Source organism: Grus americana, chromosome 3 (assembly GCF_028858705.1).
Source record: "Grus americana isolate bGruAme1 chromosome 3, bGruAme1.mat, whole genome shotgun sequence".
NCBI lineage: Eukaryota > Metazoa > Chordata > Aves > Gruiformes > Gruidae > Grus > Grus americana.
In genome coordinates, this window is record NC_072854.1 from 6,846,957 (window position 1) to 6,865,480 (window position 18,524).

At 41.0% G+C, this 18,524-nt stretch overlaps 1 protein-coding gene across 2 annotated transcripts; it reads left to right on the top strand.

The window, feature by feature from the left end:
• Window positions 1-887: 887 nt before the first annotated feature.
• Window positions 888-15,775, top strand: MEP1A (meprin A subunit alpha). 2 transcript variants are annotated; one of them, XM_054821556.1, is made up of 14 exons: window positions 888-956; window positions 1,042-1,066; window positions 1,164-1,217; window positions 2,069-2,109; window positions 2,218-2,296; window positions 2,613-2,730; window positions 4,316-4,491; window positions 7,514-7,735; window positions 8,732-8,881; window positions 11,571-11,786; window positions 12,693-13,151; window positions 14,320-14,493; window positions 15,080-15,287; window positions 15,628-15,775. In XM_054821556.1, exons 1-14 carry the CDS (start codon window positions 888-890, stop codon window positions 15,773-15,775), a joined length of 2,139 nt encoding a protein of 712 aa, XP_054677531.1. The 2 variants fall into 2 exon arrangements, with proteins under 2 accessions (XP_054677531.1, XP_054677533.1); XM_054821558.1 differs by having other exon boundaries at window positions 1,170-1,217.
• Window positions 15,776-18,524: the final 2,749 nt, after the last annotated feature.

The window sequence follows — 18,524 nt, forward strand, 5'->3', positions numbered from 1 at the left end:
GGTGGATGACCTCACCTTCATCATTTGTCATTTCAGATGTGAAATGAGGGAGCAGGATTCAATTGCCGAAGTTTAAGGCACTGTAGCACTCCAGGGCACATAGGACATTTGCAAGGAGATAACAGGTATGATGCAGGACCTATGAGATCTAGAGCTTTCTGGAGCCTTGGCTCAGTTAGCCCATGTGCCCTCCTGTTTCCCCTGAGAAACAAGACAGCAAAGTGCAAGACAAGAGTTTGTCATCTCTGAAACCCACCAGAAAAGAAAAGAGCCTCAGTCTGGGAGGCCAAGGATCTACTGAAGTATGTGACCATCTCTGGAGGCAAAGGGTGGCATGTTGCGCACCGGGGCATCAGTCCTAGGATGGGATCAGCTGTGGGAAAACACTGTCAGGGCATTCATAATCATACCTTTTTTATCTCTAATCTTTACAATGTGATGTTACTTATTAATTGAGAACAGCACTGGGCCAAATTTTAATGTCACTGGAGTGCTATAAACCCAGAATAATTCTGCTTAAGCATGTGGCTTTCCTCTGGTGCAGTTGAGATAGTAATGCTGACAGATAACAAGCACAATGGAAAGAGTCAGCAACTTTGGGCCAGATTGAGATCTTCTTACATGAAGTCTGGGTGGGCCTTCCACTAGCTGCACTGAACAGATGAAGTTATCACATTCCTCTCTGTAACATTTCTCCAAAGTAGACTTAGGTAATTGATAACAACAATGCCATCATGTGTCATTTAGGAGGTAAATCTTGCTGTTATAATAATGTTATGAAGGTGGAAAGTTCAAAGCTGATTGGCTGATGTTCCACAGAAAGCTCGGCAGCATGCCCTATATATTGCAAGAGAGAAGAGGGATCAGCTGCTTCTCCCATTGCAAAAATGGGCTCCAGCATCTTCCCACTCTGCCTAGCACTTCTGTTATGTTGTGTGTATGGTACTCCAGTCTCTGTAAGTAGAAACTTGATTTCTACAGGCTTCTCTCAGTCCGGAGAAATCTCATACCTTATACTGGTTGTATTTTATTCTCTTTCAGGTTGAGCATCTCTCCAATAAAGCTGGTAAGTGTTCTGTGAACTCTTTTGAGTTCTGAAGCATTTTCTTTTGCTTGCTGTGTGCCACCACATCTGAACACATAATGTTTTGCCTGTCTTGCAGCAGCAGATGCTGAAGTTGGTGAGATAATCAAAGACATTCCAGACATAAACTTAGGTGAGTTCATGTCTAAATTCTCATAAGACCTGAAAAATTGTGAGCAAAATGCTGAATTTTCATTATTGTAAAAAAGACAGGGGTGACTGATGGTCAGGAAGTTCATGGTAACAGGAGAAATATAATTAAGTGAGCTCTGAATTACCTTCCTCTGGCTATGACACATGAATCTACCCTAGGACTGTAACCCAATGCAAACAAGGGATGCAGACATCTTTCACTTGTGAAGTCTGGACAGACCCAGGGTGTTAGGACAGTAACACACTGTACCAATTGGAAAGGCTCTGGAGTCCCACCAGCATTTTGTCCCCATTTCTATATGATTTTTATAAAGTTTTACAAAGTGGAAAATAGCTGAGATGTTTATTGAGCTTTTATATAAGTGGTAAGGAAATCAAATGGAAAAGACACCACACACTGTACTGTCTTCCTCTATTACTTTTTTTTATTTCTTGTAAGGTAGATTTCCATATATCCTTTGATCTTGCACTGTACAATATTATTCCTGATGCATTACTCAATATTACTATATTCTCTAGAGCTTTGTCTCATTGTGTGATTGTTGTCGCTGCCTTATAGCAAGCAAGAGATTATCAAACTAGACATGGATGATGGTGGCCACCAGACTTCCACCACCAAAATACAGACATTGTTGAGTAGTAAATATTGAGTAGAAGCTACTGTTATTTTTAGGTCTGTCCCCATATTTCAGTGTAAAGAGGCTGGTCTGTCCGTATTTTTCTGTAAATGCCTGAGGCTATTAACCTTCTATAAGCAGGCTCAATATGGTTTACAAGGTGAAATACATTTGATATTTCATTTACATTATCTTTCATAAAATTATTTTTCAGCTGCTGGACTGGATCTCTTTCAGGGTGATATCTTGCTCCCTGTAAGTAATTCTAAACTTTGTCTCTCTCACTTGTCCAATTGTAATTTGGTACAAATCAGCCCATCTCCCCACAACAGATGCATCAGCAGCTGTTAATTCCCTTTCCAGCAAAATCAGCGAAATGCCCTAAGAAATGAGACCTACAGATGGAAGTTCCCCATTCCCTATATTCTGGGTGATGACCTAGGTAATGCAGATATTTTATTCAGATTTTAGTTCCAATCCTTACTTCCACTGGAGTCACTGTGATAAAAAATTTGCCTTTTTCAGAACTGGCTCTCTTACATTAAAATTCACTAATAACTAGATTGTTCCTTTATATGAAAACCTTTTTTTTCTTCTTCTACAGCTATCACAGCAAAACACAATTTAATCAAATGCAATCATTTTTCTTTTCAATCATTTTTCTTTTGATCCCATGCATATATCCATGTGCATGTCTTACCTCTCCAGGATGAATAGTCTGCAGTGTGGTAAACGTGCTTTTCTGATGTGTTTTCCAGATCTAAATGCCAAAGGAGTCATTCTCCAGGCATTTGAAATGTTCCGTCTTAAGTCTTGCATTGATTTCAAGCCATATGAAGGAGAGAGAACCTACATATCCTTTAGAAAAGAAAACGGGTAAGGGTTATAGCAATTTCTGTTTAGTTTTGCCATGTAGAATCAGCTGGGAATTCATTCAATCTGATTTCAGGAGTCTAAAAGTTTAGTCTAAGTTTGTTGTCAGCAGAGAAAAAGAGGCCATGGAGAAAGCAACCCATGTTACTTTCTTAGACACAGAGTTTGGAAGCAGCTGTCTCCCTCTGCTGATGGCAGAGGATGTTCAGGTGATGAACTTGGAATGGCATCTGACATTTGGATGGTTACTCTTTGAGGAGGTGAATCCCAGCATCACTGGGTTTTCATCAACTGATTCCACTTTCCTACTTAGAGTTGTTTGCCATTTCAGTGGTGGGTGAAACGATCCCCACGTAGATCCTCTTATCTTACCAAGAATGCAAATAGCCAGAATTTAGGTTTCAAAATCTTTGGAAGACAGGTAAAAAAAAAAAAAAAAAAAAGCTGTGGAAAGCCAGTTTATTGTAATATTGCTATTGTTTTTATGTGGGTCTTTTTTAATGAAAGGTTCTCTCAAAATCTGAAAGGGTTTTTTTACTCAGAGATTCAGGATTTCAGGAACTGGAAAGATTTATTTTATTTCCTACATCTAAACAGGTTTTGAAAGAACATCTAGAAAAGCATAAAAATTTTCTCACTATATCAGCTGTGAATATTTCTTGTTCTCCTAGAACTTCATAAAGGCCTATAGGCACTGATTTTTTTGCCCTCAGCTCTTCCCTGGGCAATATGTCCTATGACACTTCTCTTACAAGACTGCAAGCACCATTATTTTTGACAAGTTGGTGCTGAAGAGCCTGGTACGGGAAACTCCCTGGTAGCAGCTATTCAAGAGATCATAGGATCAATCTCTATTTTTTCAGTACCCACATTACTTTGTTCACAGCTCCTTCAACAAACTTGACCCAATACTGCTTTGTGATGTGCAAAAGAAGCTACAGTCCAAGCAGATGCTCTTTAGCAGTTGCCTCTCACATCACCCTCAGGTTACCCTAGAAAGTTCCCAGTGAATTGGCTGAGGAGCTCCTTTCCTCCTCAGTCATGATTAGCTTCTGTTGAGTCACGGATGAGGGGCTGGGCCCTCACAGAAATATATAATTTCACACCCATGGCCAATGCATTGCATAGCTGCTGTTAAAAAGGACCAAATGCTGCTATTCTAAATCCTACTAGATCCTTTCTCTAGCCCAAGTGATTGCAAAAAAGCTCAGTCTGTCTTGACAAGTGTACTGTTTCTATATATGTATTATGTTTCTTGGCATATTTCTTGGCAAAATGGCAGCTGTTATAGGACTAAACTTCTGTGGATCTCAAAAATCAGAGGTGAGATTGTCTAACACAGAGGATATGTAAAGAGCTGGCCTCATGCAAGTGACAGCGAGTATGTTTTCGAGGCCTAGTCTGCTTTCAGAGCTGAGTATCTGTAGAGTATCAAGGCACTTGGTCAGCACCTAAATAATGATTTATGTTATTCCTTTTGTATTTGCACCTGTTTTGAAATTACTTTAAATCCAGTGATCAGACTGAGAACTTAAATACAGAGAAGAAAATTCTACTTAACAGACAGTAAGATGTCTCTCTTTCTCAGGTGTTGGTCCATGGTGGGGGACCTGCAGACTGGACAGACCCTCTCTATTGGGGAAAGGTGTGACTACAGAGCAATTGTGGAACATGAGATCCTGCATGCTCTGGGATTTTACCATGAGCAGTCAAGGATGGACCGGGATGACTATGTGACCATCTGGTGGGACCAAATTATTACAGGTGGGTTTTGACCTTCAAGTCAGATTTTGTAAAGTGCAGACTCATCAGTATCTTATTTTCCCTCCTAGTTTAAGACCTTCTCAAAGAGATGATTTTAGAAACACTGGGCCACACCTGAGACAACTGTACATTAATCTGTAGACGAAGTGGGATTTTGATACAACTTCTCTAGTCAAAGACCAGAGACTGTCTAAGGCCAGAAGAGAGAGGCCCTGCTTTGAAGTCAGAAAACTTTATTTCCCCTTGTCCCCAGGACTGGTCTGCTCTCTGATTTTGAACAAATCACTTCCCCTCTCTAAGATATTGTTTTCTCTTGCCATGTAATGCAAATTGCAAATTTACTGGCATGGTGTGTTGGGATCCCAACTTGTCCTGAGCTTTGAGGCAGTTCTTCTTTAATGAAAGGTTCTCTCAAGATCTGAAAGGTTTTTATCTTCAGGGAATCAGGTTTTCCTGGAACTGGAAAGATTTACTTTGTACATAAAGAAGTCTTAAAGTGATTAGATCAGACAGGACATATAAAATGTCTCTGCCCTGCTCTCCCCTTTCTAGTGTGTCTCTGCAAGTTCTTGCCTTCATGTTTAGTTTCACCAGATCCAGTGGCTTTATGAGTTTCAGCAAACTCTCCACACTCCCGCTGGTCCCTAGACAGTTTCTGCTGTCTCCTGTCAGGTCTGCTTCCATACTACTTAATGATCATATATTTGAAAAGGAGTGAATGGGAGTCTATAACAGGTTCTGAAAGGCTTGCTAGCAAAGACTAATCTCTTGTTCCCAGTGGCGGTGCTTTGCGATGCCAGCAATGGTGCCAGTGCAGCAAAGTTGTCCTGCCATTGCTCATGCTCTGTGCGGACAAACTGATCACTTCAGTCTCCAGGGTTATGTAGTCACTATGTTTATAAATAAGTGAAAAACATGTGCAAAATAGTCATCAGAAAGGAACAAGATTCAGGGAATGTTGTGTTCTCTTTTGGATAGATAAGAACTGCTGGTACAAGCAATTTCTGCTGACCTCTAAGAGCAGTATCTTCTATCTTGAATTGCTCCAAGTTGAATGGCCATGGGCACTACCACTTGCCTCTACCCTGTGATTACAGTGTCTTTTGGGGTGGCTGAGCAGTAGATGGGATGCAGATATTGATTTTGCAGACTATTATTTTAATTGTTAGGAACAGCACTAAAAACAATTCCCCTTATTACTGACTTGGTCTTATCTTGAATCACAGTAATGAAGATGATGATGATGTTAATATTATCTAGACTCCGACTTTTGGGCCCCTTTTTGCCATGCACTGTAACTAACCACCTCCAAAGTAGGAAGACTTACAGTATACTTATAATGCACTATTGCGAGCTCCATGCTGTACACAGGTATTGAAAAGCTTGACAAAACAGTGCCAATTCTCTGTGCTTTTTCTTTTTCCCTCAAAAAGAAAAAAAAATACCATTGAATCCTCTCAACTTATTCATGGTGTATTCAACAGGCACAAATCTGGAACATCAAAATTGTTACAGATGATGGACTTTAGTGTGACATTATTCTGAATGGAGTGCTGGGGCTGATCTGATATCATTACAATCTATTCCTATATTCTGTATTTTTCTATCCATACTAGAAAATGTCATTTTCCAGTTAGGCAAATTCATTAAGTAGAAAACTTCTACTGAAGCCATTTGAAAGATGTCTGCCCCTCTAAAGGGAAGCAAGACTGATATGATTGTGCTCTGTGTGTTTGTGTGTGTGTGTGCGCGCACACATCCATTCCTGCATTAGTGATCTGATTTAATAGCATGGTAGCAGTTTTTACCCTAATGCATTTTCATAGACTGCAATGCAGGTAGCTGGCTGGTGAGAGAAGAGATTCCCTATTCACGTTGCTGTTGACAGAAAAGATAAAAAGCCTATTAGACTTCAGAGAAAACACAAAAGACAGCCTAATGAAATAGCCTCCTCACTGTATGGTTTATTTCTTTTAAAAACACATAGAAGTTACCCTTTGCCTGGTAATGATCTTAAAAACTAGTATCGTTACACATGCCTGTGTCCTGCCAAGATTTTGGCCCCAGCTATAAAGAGTGATAGCACTTAATTGGCAAGATTCTCACCCTTTTTGATAAATGATGCAATTCAAGTATCTGTAAGAAAACAATCCCAAGCTTTTATCCAATCTCAAGCCCTGGACTGAAGACCTTTGTGCCCAGAATGGCCTTGCAGAAGGGAAGGGCAGCCTTTGCACAGAGAAGCTGTAATTATGCACTGAGCACAATCATGTGCTGCTGCTTCTTGGAGAGAGAATGTCAAATATTCTTAAAATATTTGCAGTTGGAAATGCTGGCAATCTCTCTTTACTTCTATACCAAAGTATGTGAAATGGCTCCCTCTCTCTGCCCCAGCAGACACCTTCATAATGAAAAACTTTCTCTAAGAAACCCTGAGGAACATGTTTTCAAAAGTCATTTCAACAGAAATATCATAGCAATATTGTCAATCTAGGGTAAAAACATCTATTTTTTTCCCCCAGATTCCTAATGTATTCTTTGCTTCAAAAAAGAACAGACCCTGGAGGCACTCCAGGACTGTCATACCTGTCCCCTTAATGAGAAGAGGGCTCCAGGGCCTCTCCTTGTCCATAGGTGATCTAATATCCTGGGAAATGTTTGCATCAATATTCACAAGCTCTGCAGTGGAGTACATTAATCCTTAAGATTAATCCTTCAGGATGCTTACTATTTGACCATGTAATCTGACCTCCTATATATCCCATTATTTACAGCTCATTGATATTTGATCTTGAACTTATTGAAGTCACATGTGAAAGCACAGAACTGCAATCTAAAGACACTGCTCTGTTGTCCAAATTACTTCATAAACAGATCTTGCTAAATTTGAATATTTTATAATAAAGTAATTGCTTTCAGGTATATCAATTTTGCCTCAGAAAACTGTACCCAAGGGGCCATGCTAAAGCCATTTCCTTTCCAATTTCTCTAAAAATGAAGCACTTTTTTGTTCTTTTACCAGACAAAGAGCATAATTTTCTGAAGTACGATGACAGCTTCATCACCGATCTGAACACCCCCTATGACTACGAATCATTGATGCACTATGCACCATTTTCATTTAACAAAAATGAAAGCATCCCCACAATCACAGCGAAGATACCAGAATTTGATAATATAATCGGACAACGTCTAGACTTCAGTGCCATTGACCTGGAAAGATTGAATCGCATGTATAACTGCAGTAAGTCATAATTTAACCATGGCAAAATGTTTCTTTGTTTAGACTTGAGCCTGGCTGGTTTACCACCCTTGTGTCTCTAAAACCACAAAAACTCTTCTCAGGGGCTCTTGAGGTGGTATGGGAGAGGGCCTGTGGTGCAGAGACCCAGAGTGTTTATTTCCTCCTCATCCATCTCTTTGGCTCTGCTACTGTCATTACTTTTGTAAAATGTAATTACATTTTACACAATTAGTCAATGAAAGTCATTCCATTCACATTTTTTCTTCCATGTTGCTCTTAGGGGTTTAGACATGTGGTTGTGTTCTGCTGGCATGTGGGCAGCTTCATTGTGCTTTTGTGAGGTGAATGCAACTGTACTTTGTTCTCTTTTCCTGACATTTGGTCTTAATCAGATTATTTTGCATCTGAGATTGGCTAAGTCTAGAGTCTGACGCTGCCTAGTTGGTTGCACTGTCTAAGCTGGTTGAAAATGTTATCACCATGTGTGATTGTTAGCGAGAAGTTATTGTCCCCATGGATCTGTCAACAGAAGCATCAACTTGCAGGCAAACTCAGCTGAACTAAGATGACTCGGTGGACTTTGCTCGAAATGGATTAAACAGTGCTCATGCTCATCAAGCAGACAAGTGAGCCTTGGAGAACAATAACCTCCAGCAGAGGAATGGTTAAATGTAACACCACTGCTGTTCACAAAGTGACTTGTCTCTCCAAGGCTTAGAAGCGGGCACAGAGACAGCCACCACCAGTCACCAGGCTTCAGCTGCGGTGTGGGAGTTTGTTAACCTTCTGCAAAGTGGTCAAATGTTGGTATCTTTATGCAGGGAATCCCTCCAGGAATCAAACCTTTCCTCTTTTGAGTCTTTGGGCTCACATCTGCTGTGGGTTAAGTCTTCTCTACATTATTTCTATACCAGTGTAAACAAACCCCCTTAAAATTAGAGCAGAAATTTTAATGAGATACTACTTTGTAAGTAACCATTGTGCATTTTTTTTCAGCTTCAACTCACACTTTTTTGGACCAGTGTTCTTTTGAGTTTGAAAACATCTGCGGCATGATTCAGGGCACCAGAGACGATCTAGACTGGGTCCATCAAAAGAGCGGTGCTACAGGGCAGGAAGACCACACACTTTCTGGGCGCTGTAGAGGTAAAATGAAGTAACAGAACACTATCCTATGGAAAAGGGGTTAGCTGGAGTAATAGTCAATTGTGCATCTGCACCGGTCTGTGGGCTTTAAATACAGTGTCTTTAACAACTTCTCTGAACCTGTTATTGTAGTTAACCCTTGAGAAAACCCAGCACTGGCTACTCTGAAAACACAGGATTAAATGACCATGTTTAAGACATTACCCAGCAAACAGCTGAGTTGTAATGTTTTTAGTCAAGCAAAAAGCCCTTTTTCTTTTCACGTGTCTTGGCCCTGTGAGTGTGAGTTTATGGTTGCGCTCATTAAGCTTTTTCAGCATAGTGCCAGCAAGATAAAAGGGGGCAAAGAACAATCCTAACTAGAGGCCTTTTAAAAATAACCTGGGAAAGGACTTACTGCAGCTTCCAAAGTCTCAGTAAGAGTTATGTTACCCCACGATAAGAATGAAACAGCACTCACAGCCACTCATAAATGTTGTGTTTGCAAAGTGAATGATAAGTTAAGCTTGAGGAGTGCTGGTTCTGAAGGTAGAAGAAAGTTGCAAAGTATTTTATGGTATAGGCATTTAGGGATAATTTTGTTTTTCACATGGTAATTTTGCCATTTTTTAAAGGAAGAAAATCTCAAAAAGGGTGGAGTCAGCTGCAGCCACAGTCACAAGGTGCTAGCTTGCAAGTGAGAATAAAGATTAAATCCCAACAGGCGGTTCTGAAAAAGCAAGGGCCTGATTTGTCATTATTTAGACAGGGAAAGCTACTACAGACTTTAAAAGAAAAAGTTACTTTGGTTGCAAATTTTACCCAAGTATGGAGTGAAGGAATCCTGGCCTACAGCACATTCAGTTGGGCTTTGTTACTCTTTGATAAGGGAGAAATTTGACTTGTTGCGCTCAGGAGTAGACTTTTCCCCTTATGTGAGCCACACACCAGAAAGAAGAACAGATCCTCAACCTTTTATAATGCTGGTACTTGTCAATCAGGTCTGAGAATGCAATATAACTCAATAAAACCATCTGACAGCTTCTATAAGTACATGCTCCTAACCCTCACCTGACTTTTTTCATTATTTCTCTCCTATTTTTTCTCCATATACTACAATTGTAACTGAAAAAGAATTCAGCTGAGTTGTTTGAGATTATCGTGCAAAATCCAATCTGTCTGAAGTAAGCACTTAACTTGCCCTTATGGTTTAGCATCTACTGACTTGATGCAAAATCCAAATTGACATTCTCTGAATAGTACCCGTCTGGAGAAGGGTAGGTGCCTCTGAGGATCAACAGAGTGTCTATATGCATTGCATGAGTAGGAGTGCCTCTCCTTTTGGAGAACTTCAAAGGCGCATTGACTCCATTAGAAATTTAGACATTTTTTTGGAGAATTGCTTCTGCAGCCGTCTCAAGTGGGGGTTAATTTTAGGTTTCTAGCATAGATGGATTGTATATTGCCCAAACGGTTAGTCTTCTTTGCTTTTTGACTTATTACTGGCTAAATTGAAAGAGGGAAGATGGCAGCCTGGCTCTGGATTTGATCCCTGTATCCCCACACTAAGGCCATATCCTAACTGCCACAGATGGTGAATGTTGCCATTATTTGACTTTCTTATCAAAAAGGAGGTAGAGTATAGATCATCTGGGGCTTTGATACCACAATAAGCTCAACAAAAAAGTTAGGCACCCAAATGAGTCTCACAGCTCTGTTTCCTACTTGGAGCAACAGTGATCATTTAACATACTTAAATTTAACATAAATTAGACTTACAATGAAGCAAACATGATGAACAGCTCAAACAGCTTCACTAATCATGCAGGAGGCTGTATTGCGTTTATGCAGCTACAGGTTTAACTGATGATGCCCCAGATGTTAGCTTGGACAAGAGTCCAAGGAAGGAGCCCCCAACAGAGGAAGCTTTCACACAATAGCTAAAAGAATTTCACTTGTTAATTTAATCATAGGCTATAATGGATATCTAAAGAGCAATGCAATACAGAAAAAATGTGACAAGTCCATGTGATACCAAGATAAGATATGTGTGTAAATGGTAAATCCTTTGTAAATATAAGGATAAAAGTAGACATTTCAAATCTAAAGGAAAGAGCACTTCAGAAAATGTTAATGGCAAATTAAGCTAGAGGGGCAGGAATTCTTAACTAATTTCCCCAGATGGAGAAGCTGAGTTTCAAAAGTCTGGGCAAGCTGTAAAAAAGAGCTTCTTCATGTTCAAGGTCAGGAGAGTGCTAGTTCTGTGTCCAACTCTTTTTATTATCTTCATCACTGATAAGAAATTATCTTACTATTTGCCAGGTAATGTAGCATATGATCCCTAAGATCACCTCTTCAGATTATCTTCAGTATAAATCAATTAAAAAATATGTTTACTAGCTGCTTGCAGTCAGCACTGAATCCTCTGTCTCATACCTCTAACATCCTCGAGGCATCCAACTTCCAACTAGACCAACTAATACAAAATTGACATAAGCTGCCAGCAACGAGTTCCATATATATGCTAAACTACTAGTCCTGTTCTTATTCTAGATATCTTGGATGGTTATCCTATACCGTTTCCTGCGCTATTTATGTTAAGTACTACACTTATGCCTACTAAGAGAGTGGAGTTGAAATGATAAATGTAACCCACGCAGGTAGCAGGAAATCTAGGAAGAGTCAGTGACGCTCTACACTTCCTTCACAGATGCTGGCTATTTCATGTATTTCAACACCAGCTCTGGCGAGGCAGATGATGTGGCAGTACTAGAGTCTCGAATCCTTTATCCAAAGAGAACTCAGCAGTGCCTCCAATTCTTCTATAAGATCACAGGAAGCCTTTCTGACAAACTGATCATCTGGCTTAAAGAGGATGATGGCACTGGAAATGTTCGCAAGATGAGGAAAATTCAAACCTTTCAAGGTAATTCTGGAAATATGAGGAATATATAGAATATTGAGGGAGGAAAAGTTGTCTTACTGAGTCCATGAATGCAGTGGATTGGCTCAGAAATCGAAAGATTTTCCTGAAGCTACCAGAATGTCTTGCAATCCAGCTAAGAATTTTGGTATTACACAACTGCATTTAGCAGTGGATCTGTGGGTTGTAATAATGTAATAATTTAGGTGCTCCACAGCAGAAGCCACAATGTTCCCTATAATGTTATGTTACACTCGGTGATTGAGAGGGACCCCAAAATCTGCTGAAGATCCATTGACTAGATCTCCACTGGCTGCTATATGATCTAGCAGTGAGCTGTTCAGGTGTAAATACTGGTGCTCACCTGCAGTCTGTAAGAATCCCAGCCTGATTTTTATACAGTTGGAAATACAAAAACATATATATTTTAGACATGTGAACTGAGTTCCCACTTTGGGTGATTTTGCTAAATAGGACAAATTCAGCCACGGTGGCCTTATGCGTTTATGTTGTCAGACCCCAAGATCTATGATAACCTGCCTATATCAAGCTGCAGCGCTTTCCAGGGATGTATAAGTCCCTGGAACAGTGGCAGCAATGGTTAATTCTAAGATGTTGGGTCATTGACTCCCATCCACTTGTTATGTCTTGGCCTTTAGCCTGTTGCCCTTTATACTGGAGACTGCCTTTCACTAATGTGTGAAAAGTTCCTAATACAATGTGTCCAAAGCATTTAGAAGATAAGGTAATGTCAGTACATTATAATCACAATATCAACTTAAGATCTCCAGCCTTCAGGACTCTGTGAGAAGTTCAGTTGTCTAAAAATGCAGCTGGAATGGGTGGCTAGGAAGAAGCTGCTTCATAATATCATGCTGATGGCAATGTTTTGCTTTCTTTTTGCCAAAGCGGATAATGACTATAACTGGAAAATTGCCCACGTAACCCTCAATGCTCAGAAGAAGTTCCGTTACCTCTTCCAAGGACTAAAGGGCAACCTCAGCTCTTCATCTGGTGGGATTGCTATCGATGACGTCACACTGACAGAGACCCCCTGTCCTACAGCTGTGTGGGTCATTCGGAGTTTCAGCCAAATCCTCGAAACAGCATCAAGTGATGTTATTCAAAGCCCTCGGTTTTACAGCCCTGAGGGTTATGGTTTTGGCATAAGTTTGTCTCCGCACTCCACAATCAGTGGCTACTCTCGCATTGCCTTTCACTTGTGCAGTGGAGAGAATGATGGTGTTCTGGAGTGGCCAGCTTTAAACCGCCAAGCTACACTCACAGTGCTGGACCAGGACCCTGACGTCTTGAAAAGGATGTCCTCAAGCAAAAGCTTCACTACAAGCAAAGACCATGTTAGCTCAAGTAAGTGGTGTCTGCCTGGAGGAATGATGAAAATGAAAGCCAAAGAATCTGAGTGAGAGGACTGGGTGTAGGACTCAGAGTTGGGCAACTTTGGCTGCATTTCCCAATTCAGGACACTTTCCTCTGTGTGACTCCGAATTCCTGTCTGCAAAAGATCATCTAGTGTGAAAAGTGACACATAGAAGGTTGATGTTATTATAAACAATCCATGGGATACCTGACTTTGACTCTAAATACAGAGTTCTCTTAAGAGCTGGCAATTGCCGTTCTACCTGTGGTTTGCCCATTATGATAGGTGACATATCACCACAGGATGATGCAATGCCAGCAGGGTGTTGTATACTGTTACTCAATCAACAACAATTTAAGTTAAAACTACATTTTGGAGGCTTTGTTAACTTGAACATTCATGGTTTGAATGCACAGGGTTCACATTGTAGCTGTATTTAAGAAAAAAAATACCTGAAAACACCTGTGAGATCAGTCTGCAGCATTTGAAGCCTGTCTTGCTCGGCTTGGTGTGAACTGCAGATTATGAACTCTTTCACACAGGGGCTACCTTTGAACTAGAGGTTTATATATCGTGTAAGACCATAGTTCCACATCCACCCCTAGGATTCCCCATGAATGTGTTAATTCAAAGAAATAAGAACAACAGGAAAATATTGAGTTTGGTACAGAATAAAATACTAGAGATGAATCTCCATCCGTCTTCACTTTTTCCAGTGGAAGTTTAGTACATGCTTTTTCAGCAGGAGGTTTTAAACCTTACGTAGGAATATGTTTAACTGAACCATAGCTATGAACAAAATCTGTTAGACTCTAAACCAGAGGTACTTAAAAAGTGATGAGGAAGTGTCCTTACACAGGAGGGAGCTCTTAGCCAGTGACAATGAGGAGGTAACTTGTGTTTGGTTAGTGCTCAGTGAAGGAGTAGTTGTGGAATTTCAATGCCCTCACATAGACCGAGTCCTCATGCAGACCATATCTAAGGATCTGCTGGCACTCATAATTTGTCAGTCCTCTATGATTTATTTGGGCATTTCAGCTCTGAACTTGATTTTACAGCATAAATCCCATTTAACACTGTAATGCACAAGTCAGTCATGTCATATTTCCAGCTGCAGAACTACATGGTTCTTACTTGTCACTCATACTCTCTTTGTAGGTAATAACGGTACCTTAATATGGGAGAAGCCATCAATTGTTGGAAAATTTGATGCCTCATGCAATTGCTATAGAAGTACATCCTGGGGGTGGACTAACTTCATATCCCACAGCCAGATGAAACGGAGAAGCTTCCTGAAAAATGATGACCTGATTATTTTTGCAGAATTTAATGGTAAAGGCCCTCTTCTTGATTGTCCTTACAAAACCAAAAAAGTGATCCTTTCTATCTCTTTTCACACATTCAACAACTATTGCCACCTGTCTCTGAGTCATCTTCTTTTCTAATGGGGACCAACTTTTAAAAACATTTTTGTATCTTAGTTTCAGGTGGGTGATGTTGGCTGAAGTGACTGAGAGTTCAGAGGAATCTAAATAGCAATGATTTACTGAAGGTTAACTTCTTAGACACCTTTCAGCACCCTAACCTGTAGCTATGTCCATTTCTAAGTGTAGAACATACTAAAAGGCCTTCCTCATTCTGTTTATTTTCAAACAGAACAGCTACACTTCGCATAATTTTTCAAAGTACAGAATATCACTGATTTACCCAACTAGTTACCATAATTTCAGCATTATTATCTTGTGCTTTAAATATGCAGAACTTGCTGTGGTATGGCAAGAGCTCTGTAAAGGGCAAATGGACAAGGAGTACATTCTGTTCCACAAAGCACCCTGTGAGCCCCTGGCATGAAGAATACTACATATAGCATCGCTCACTGTTACTTGATGTCTTTCTCCTCTCTTTCCTTTTTTAAAAGATCTAAGTCACCTCAATAACACTGAAGTCCCTGTTGAACCTGAACAATCTGCCTTCATGGAAGGCCTCGTTCTTGAAAGGAAGAAGAGAGCAGCCCAGGATATGGAGCCTGTTAAAGACCGGCTGCCTTATCTGCAAGACCCGTGTGACCCAAACCCCTGCCAGAATGACGGAATATGTGTGAATGTGAAAGGGAAAGCAAGCTGCAGGTATCATGGATCTCTGCCCTGATTGCTTCGACTTTCTTCTGAACCAAATGATGCAGCTAATAAGTATTCAGAGCTACAGACCTCAGAGGTCTGAGCCACTAGGTCTTCAAGGAACAGTAGGAACAAAACACTTCACTAGCATAAGGGGAGGCAAAGAGACCCCATTCTGTAGTGCTTCCAGGGGATGTAAATAACCTCCAAACAAGGTGTGGATGTTGTGGTATGAACCCCTCTAATGGGAACTGCCCATCCAGCATAGTGATTGTCAGGACCTTGAGGTGGGCCAATAGGGCAGGACAAAACTCCTGATCCATGTGAATCTGCATTTTATTTTTCCCAGGTGCCCATCAGGACAAGCCTTCTTCTTTACAGGTGAGAGGTGTCAGTCAAGGCAGGTCCATGGGAACATCCTGGGAATGACAGTTGGTGGAATTGCTGGAGCCATTGTCTTAACCATCGTCCTCATTTCCATGATGGTTAGAAGATAAAGAGCTGCAGGGGGATAAATCTCAGCCTGGTATTTTTTCAAGTTCATAAGACATCAGTTTTCAGTGAAAAATGATGAATACAATTTGTAGAAGACCAGTCAGCACATGGATTAAATGCTTTATCAACATCTTGGTAGCAATCTGTTTACTCTGTAGGACTTGGCAGTTGAAGAACATCATGTAGAACTGTTGTTTAATGAAAGTTCATGCCCTGCCTCTCTTGTGTATTCTTTGAATGTTTCATTGCTTCATCCAATAGCAAGCGGTAGTGCTGGGAGTCCATGCATTTACTCTCAACCACAGTTCAAACTTAGATTAAATGACAGGTAGAACCTCTCAAAACACTAGAAAAAGTCACATCAAAGCACATATAAGATTCCAGAAATGTTCCTACAGAAATTAAGAAATCTAAAGGGTACATATCCATAAGTATGTGAATCAGTACATCTACACTCATTTTCCATGGAGCTGTGCTGGTTTACAAAAGCTGAGTAGCTATCACATTGAATTCATAGTAAACTACTACTACTATTACTACGTATTTTGGGTCAATTTTCTAGCAGGGAAATAATTTCATATTAAAGCTAGTTGTTTTTCTAGGAGACTTCACTACAAAGGTTTTCAAATATTCAAGTGTAAATATATTCTCTGGGCATAATCCAAAGTTTGTTTAAACAGCTATAAAGGTCCTTGATTTCAGCAGGCAGTGGATGAACTTGGAGCAGATCATCAGTTATCATAGGATTGGATCTGTAGCGGTTACCATTAAATTCATATCCCATTGGAAATCACAAATCAAGGAGAGTGGTGGGAGTGTAGGAAAAGGAAGACTGGGTCTGTGACATTGGTGGGTGCTGGATAAAGTGTTAACACCCTAGAGCTTATTGCAGATGGCAGGAAACAACTGATCTGGTATGTCCCAAGATCCCTGCTTTCAAGGGCTCTAACAGTTTCCACATGTCAAACTTTGTTACCCAGGTTTCCTCCAAAATCAGGGTTTTTTTGCCTGCGCATCAGAACAGAAGGAGTTCAGAATGCCAATGGTACATAGTCACAGAGGGTGAGGCTACCCTTGTATTTATTACATACCTGTCACAAGGGATGGCAGCCAAGGTAAAACACATTCTCATGGCAGTAGGTTGTACACACGGAGCTGTTGTCTGCTTGTTTTTACACTTGGATTCATCCTGGTGCTCACACCAGTCCCCTACGTAAGGACAAATCATCCAAATAATGGTGTATTTAATTAAGGCATTTTGAACAAGTAAATACTCAGTCCCTCTTATTCTCTGCATTTGGAAAAAAATAAAAAACCCCACTTATATCAGCTTTTCCTGCAACATGTCTGACTATCTGGCTGGACCTCACCACAGGTGAGAGATAGTTACAGGTCCAATTACCTTCTGCCAGCTGGATTAGGGGACTCTTCCTTGGGTTAAGGGACTCCCCCACCCAAGTTGACAAGCTCATAAATTGCCCAGGGTTATGGAATGAAAGATGAGAGATCTATAAAAATGAATAAAATTAGAGGGTACAGCTTGCTAGTTAATGTGTGAGACAGAGAAACAAGAGACAGAGATGATCCAGGTAAGTCCTAGTTAAGTCATATCCTGCATATAATTTTGGTGTCCCTAAAGAGACACCAAGAATAACACTGCAAGTTGTCACCACTCACTCCAAAAGCATGCGTAGGCTCTGACACTCTTCATTTTACTTGAGTAGACAGAGCCCATGTCTTTACCCCCCGTCAAACCACACAGTGACTCCTCTCTGCCGGGGGAACTTGTGAGGGCGTCCTGTCGCAGAGGATGTCCCGGCAGGTGATACTGGGTACACTTGGGCCCTGCTTGATGCTCTGGCTCCCTGTTGAAACCCAGGAATAAAAGTCTGTCCCCAGCCCCAAGGGAAGGAGATGGAGCTGCTCTCCTCCAGCAAAGAGGAAACCCGTGCCTGGTCCATGTCCGGGACATGTCCTGCCCCCTTGCAGGGCCTGGCTGGGATCTACTGGTTGCTGTTTCATGTCCTGCTGGGTCTGGGGCCTTCTGGGGGCCTGTTGGGCTTGCCAGCACTGCTGGTGACTGGGTCCAGGGATTTCCTCTCCTCACATCAGAAAGCTGGATTTGCCTTACTCTCATTCATCTTCAAAGCCTGCTGGCTGCAGAATGTGATGGTTGGGAAAGATGACAGGCCCTGCTCCCTTTGGATGATGTTACTTTAAGCCTTTGCACTGGGGGAGGAACATATCCTAGCTGCCCCTTGGCTAGACACCAGCTCCACTAGCTCCTTATCCTGAGAGTAACAGAGTTCAGAGCATCTCATCGGAGCAGAAAGAACACCTCAAGTGTCACTCTCCACAAACATTCCAGTACCTGCCCCTTTTCTGGGAACTGTACATGCAGTTCATTTTCCTTGGGATCTGAAGACTGATAGTGTCAGTCTTCCCAAAAGATGCCCCAAAGGAGAAGCCCTATATTCGGAGTCTGCTCACTTCCTTGCTCTTCCTCGGTTCCCAATCAAGGTGCTTTATTTTACTACCCATTGGCCTTTGTACTGAGTACACTAGGATGCTCTATTATCTGCAACAAGTGCTTCCAATATCCCCTCAACATTGTTCAACTTAATTTCACAGACAGTTTCCAGGATCTTTGCAGGTCAGCATCACTGCTCATTCCTTCATTTCCTAGAAGCCTATGTCTCCAGGATACAGGATTTCTCTGTACTAGTAGCAAAATTCATGTTGGGCAGTTGC

Bases quoted from the DNA above. Each gene is read 5' to 3' on its own strand.
- MEP1A (XM_054821556.1), top strand. From the start codon at position 888: ATGGGCTCCAGCATCTTCCCACTCTGCCTAGCACTTCTGTTATGTTGT. The intron at 1,218-2,068 runs GTGAGTTCATGT...ATTATTTTTCAG, and splicing joins CATTCCAGACATAAACTTAG to CTGCTGGACTGGATCTCTTT. The intron at 2,110-2,217 runs GTAAGTAATTCT...TTCCCTTTCCAG, and splicing joins AGGGTGATATCTTGCTCCCT to CAAAATCAGCGAAATGCCCT.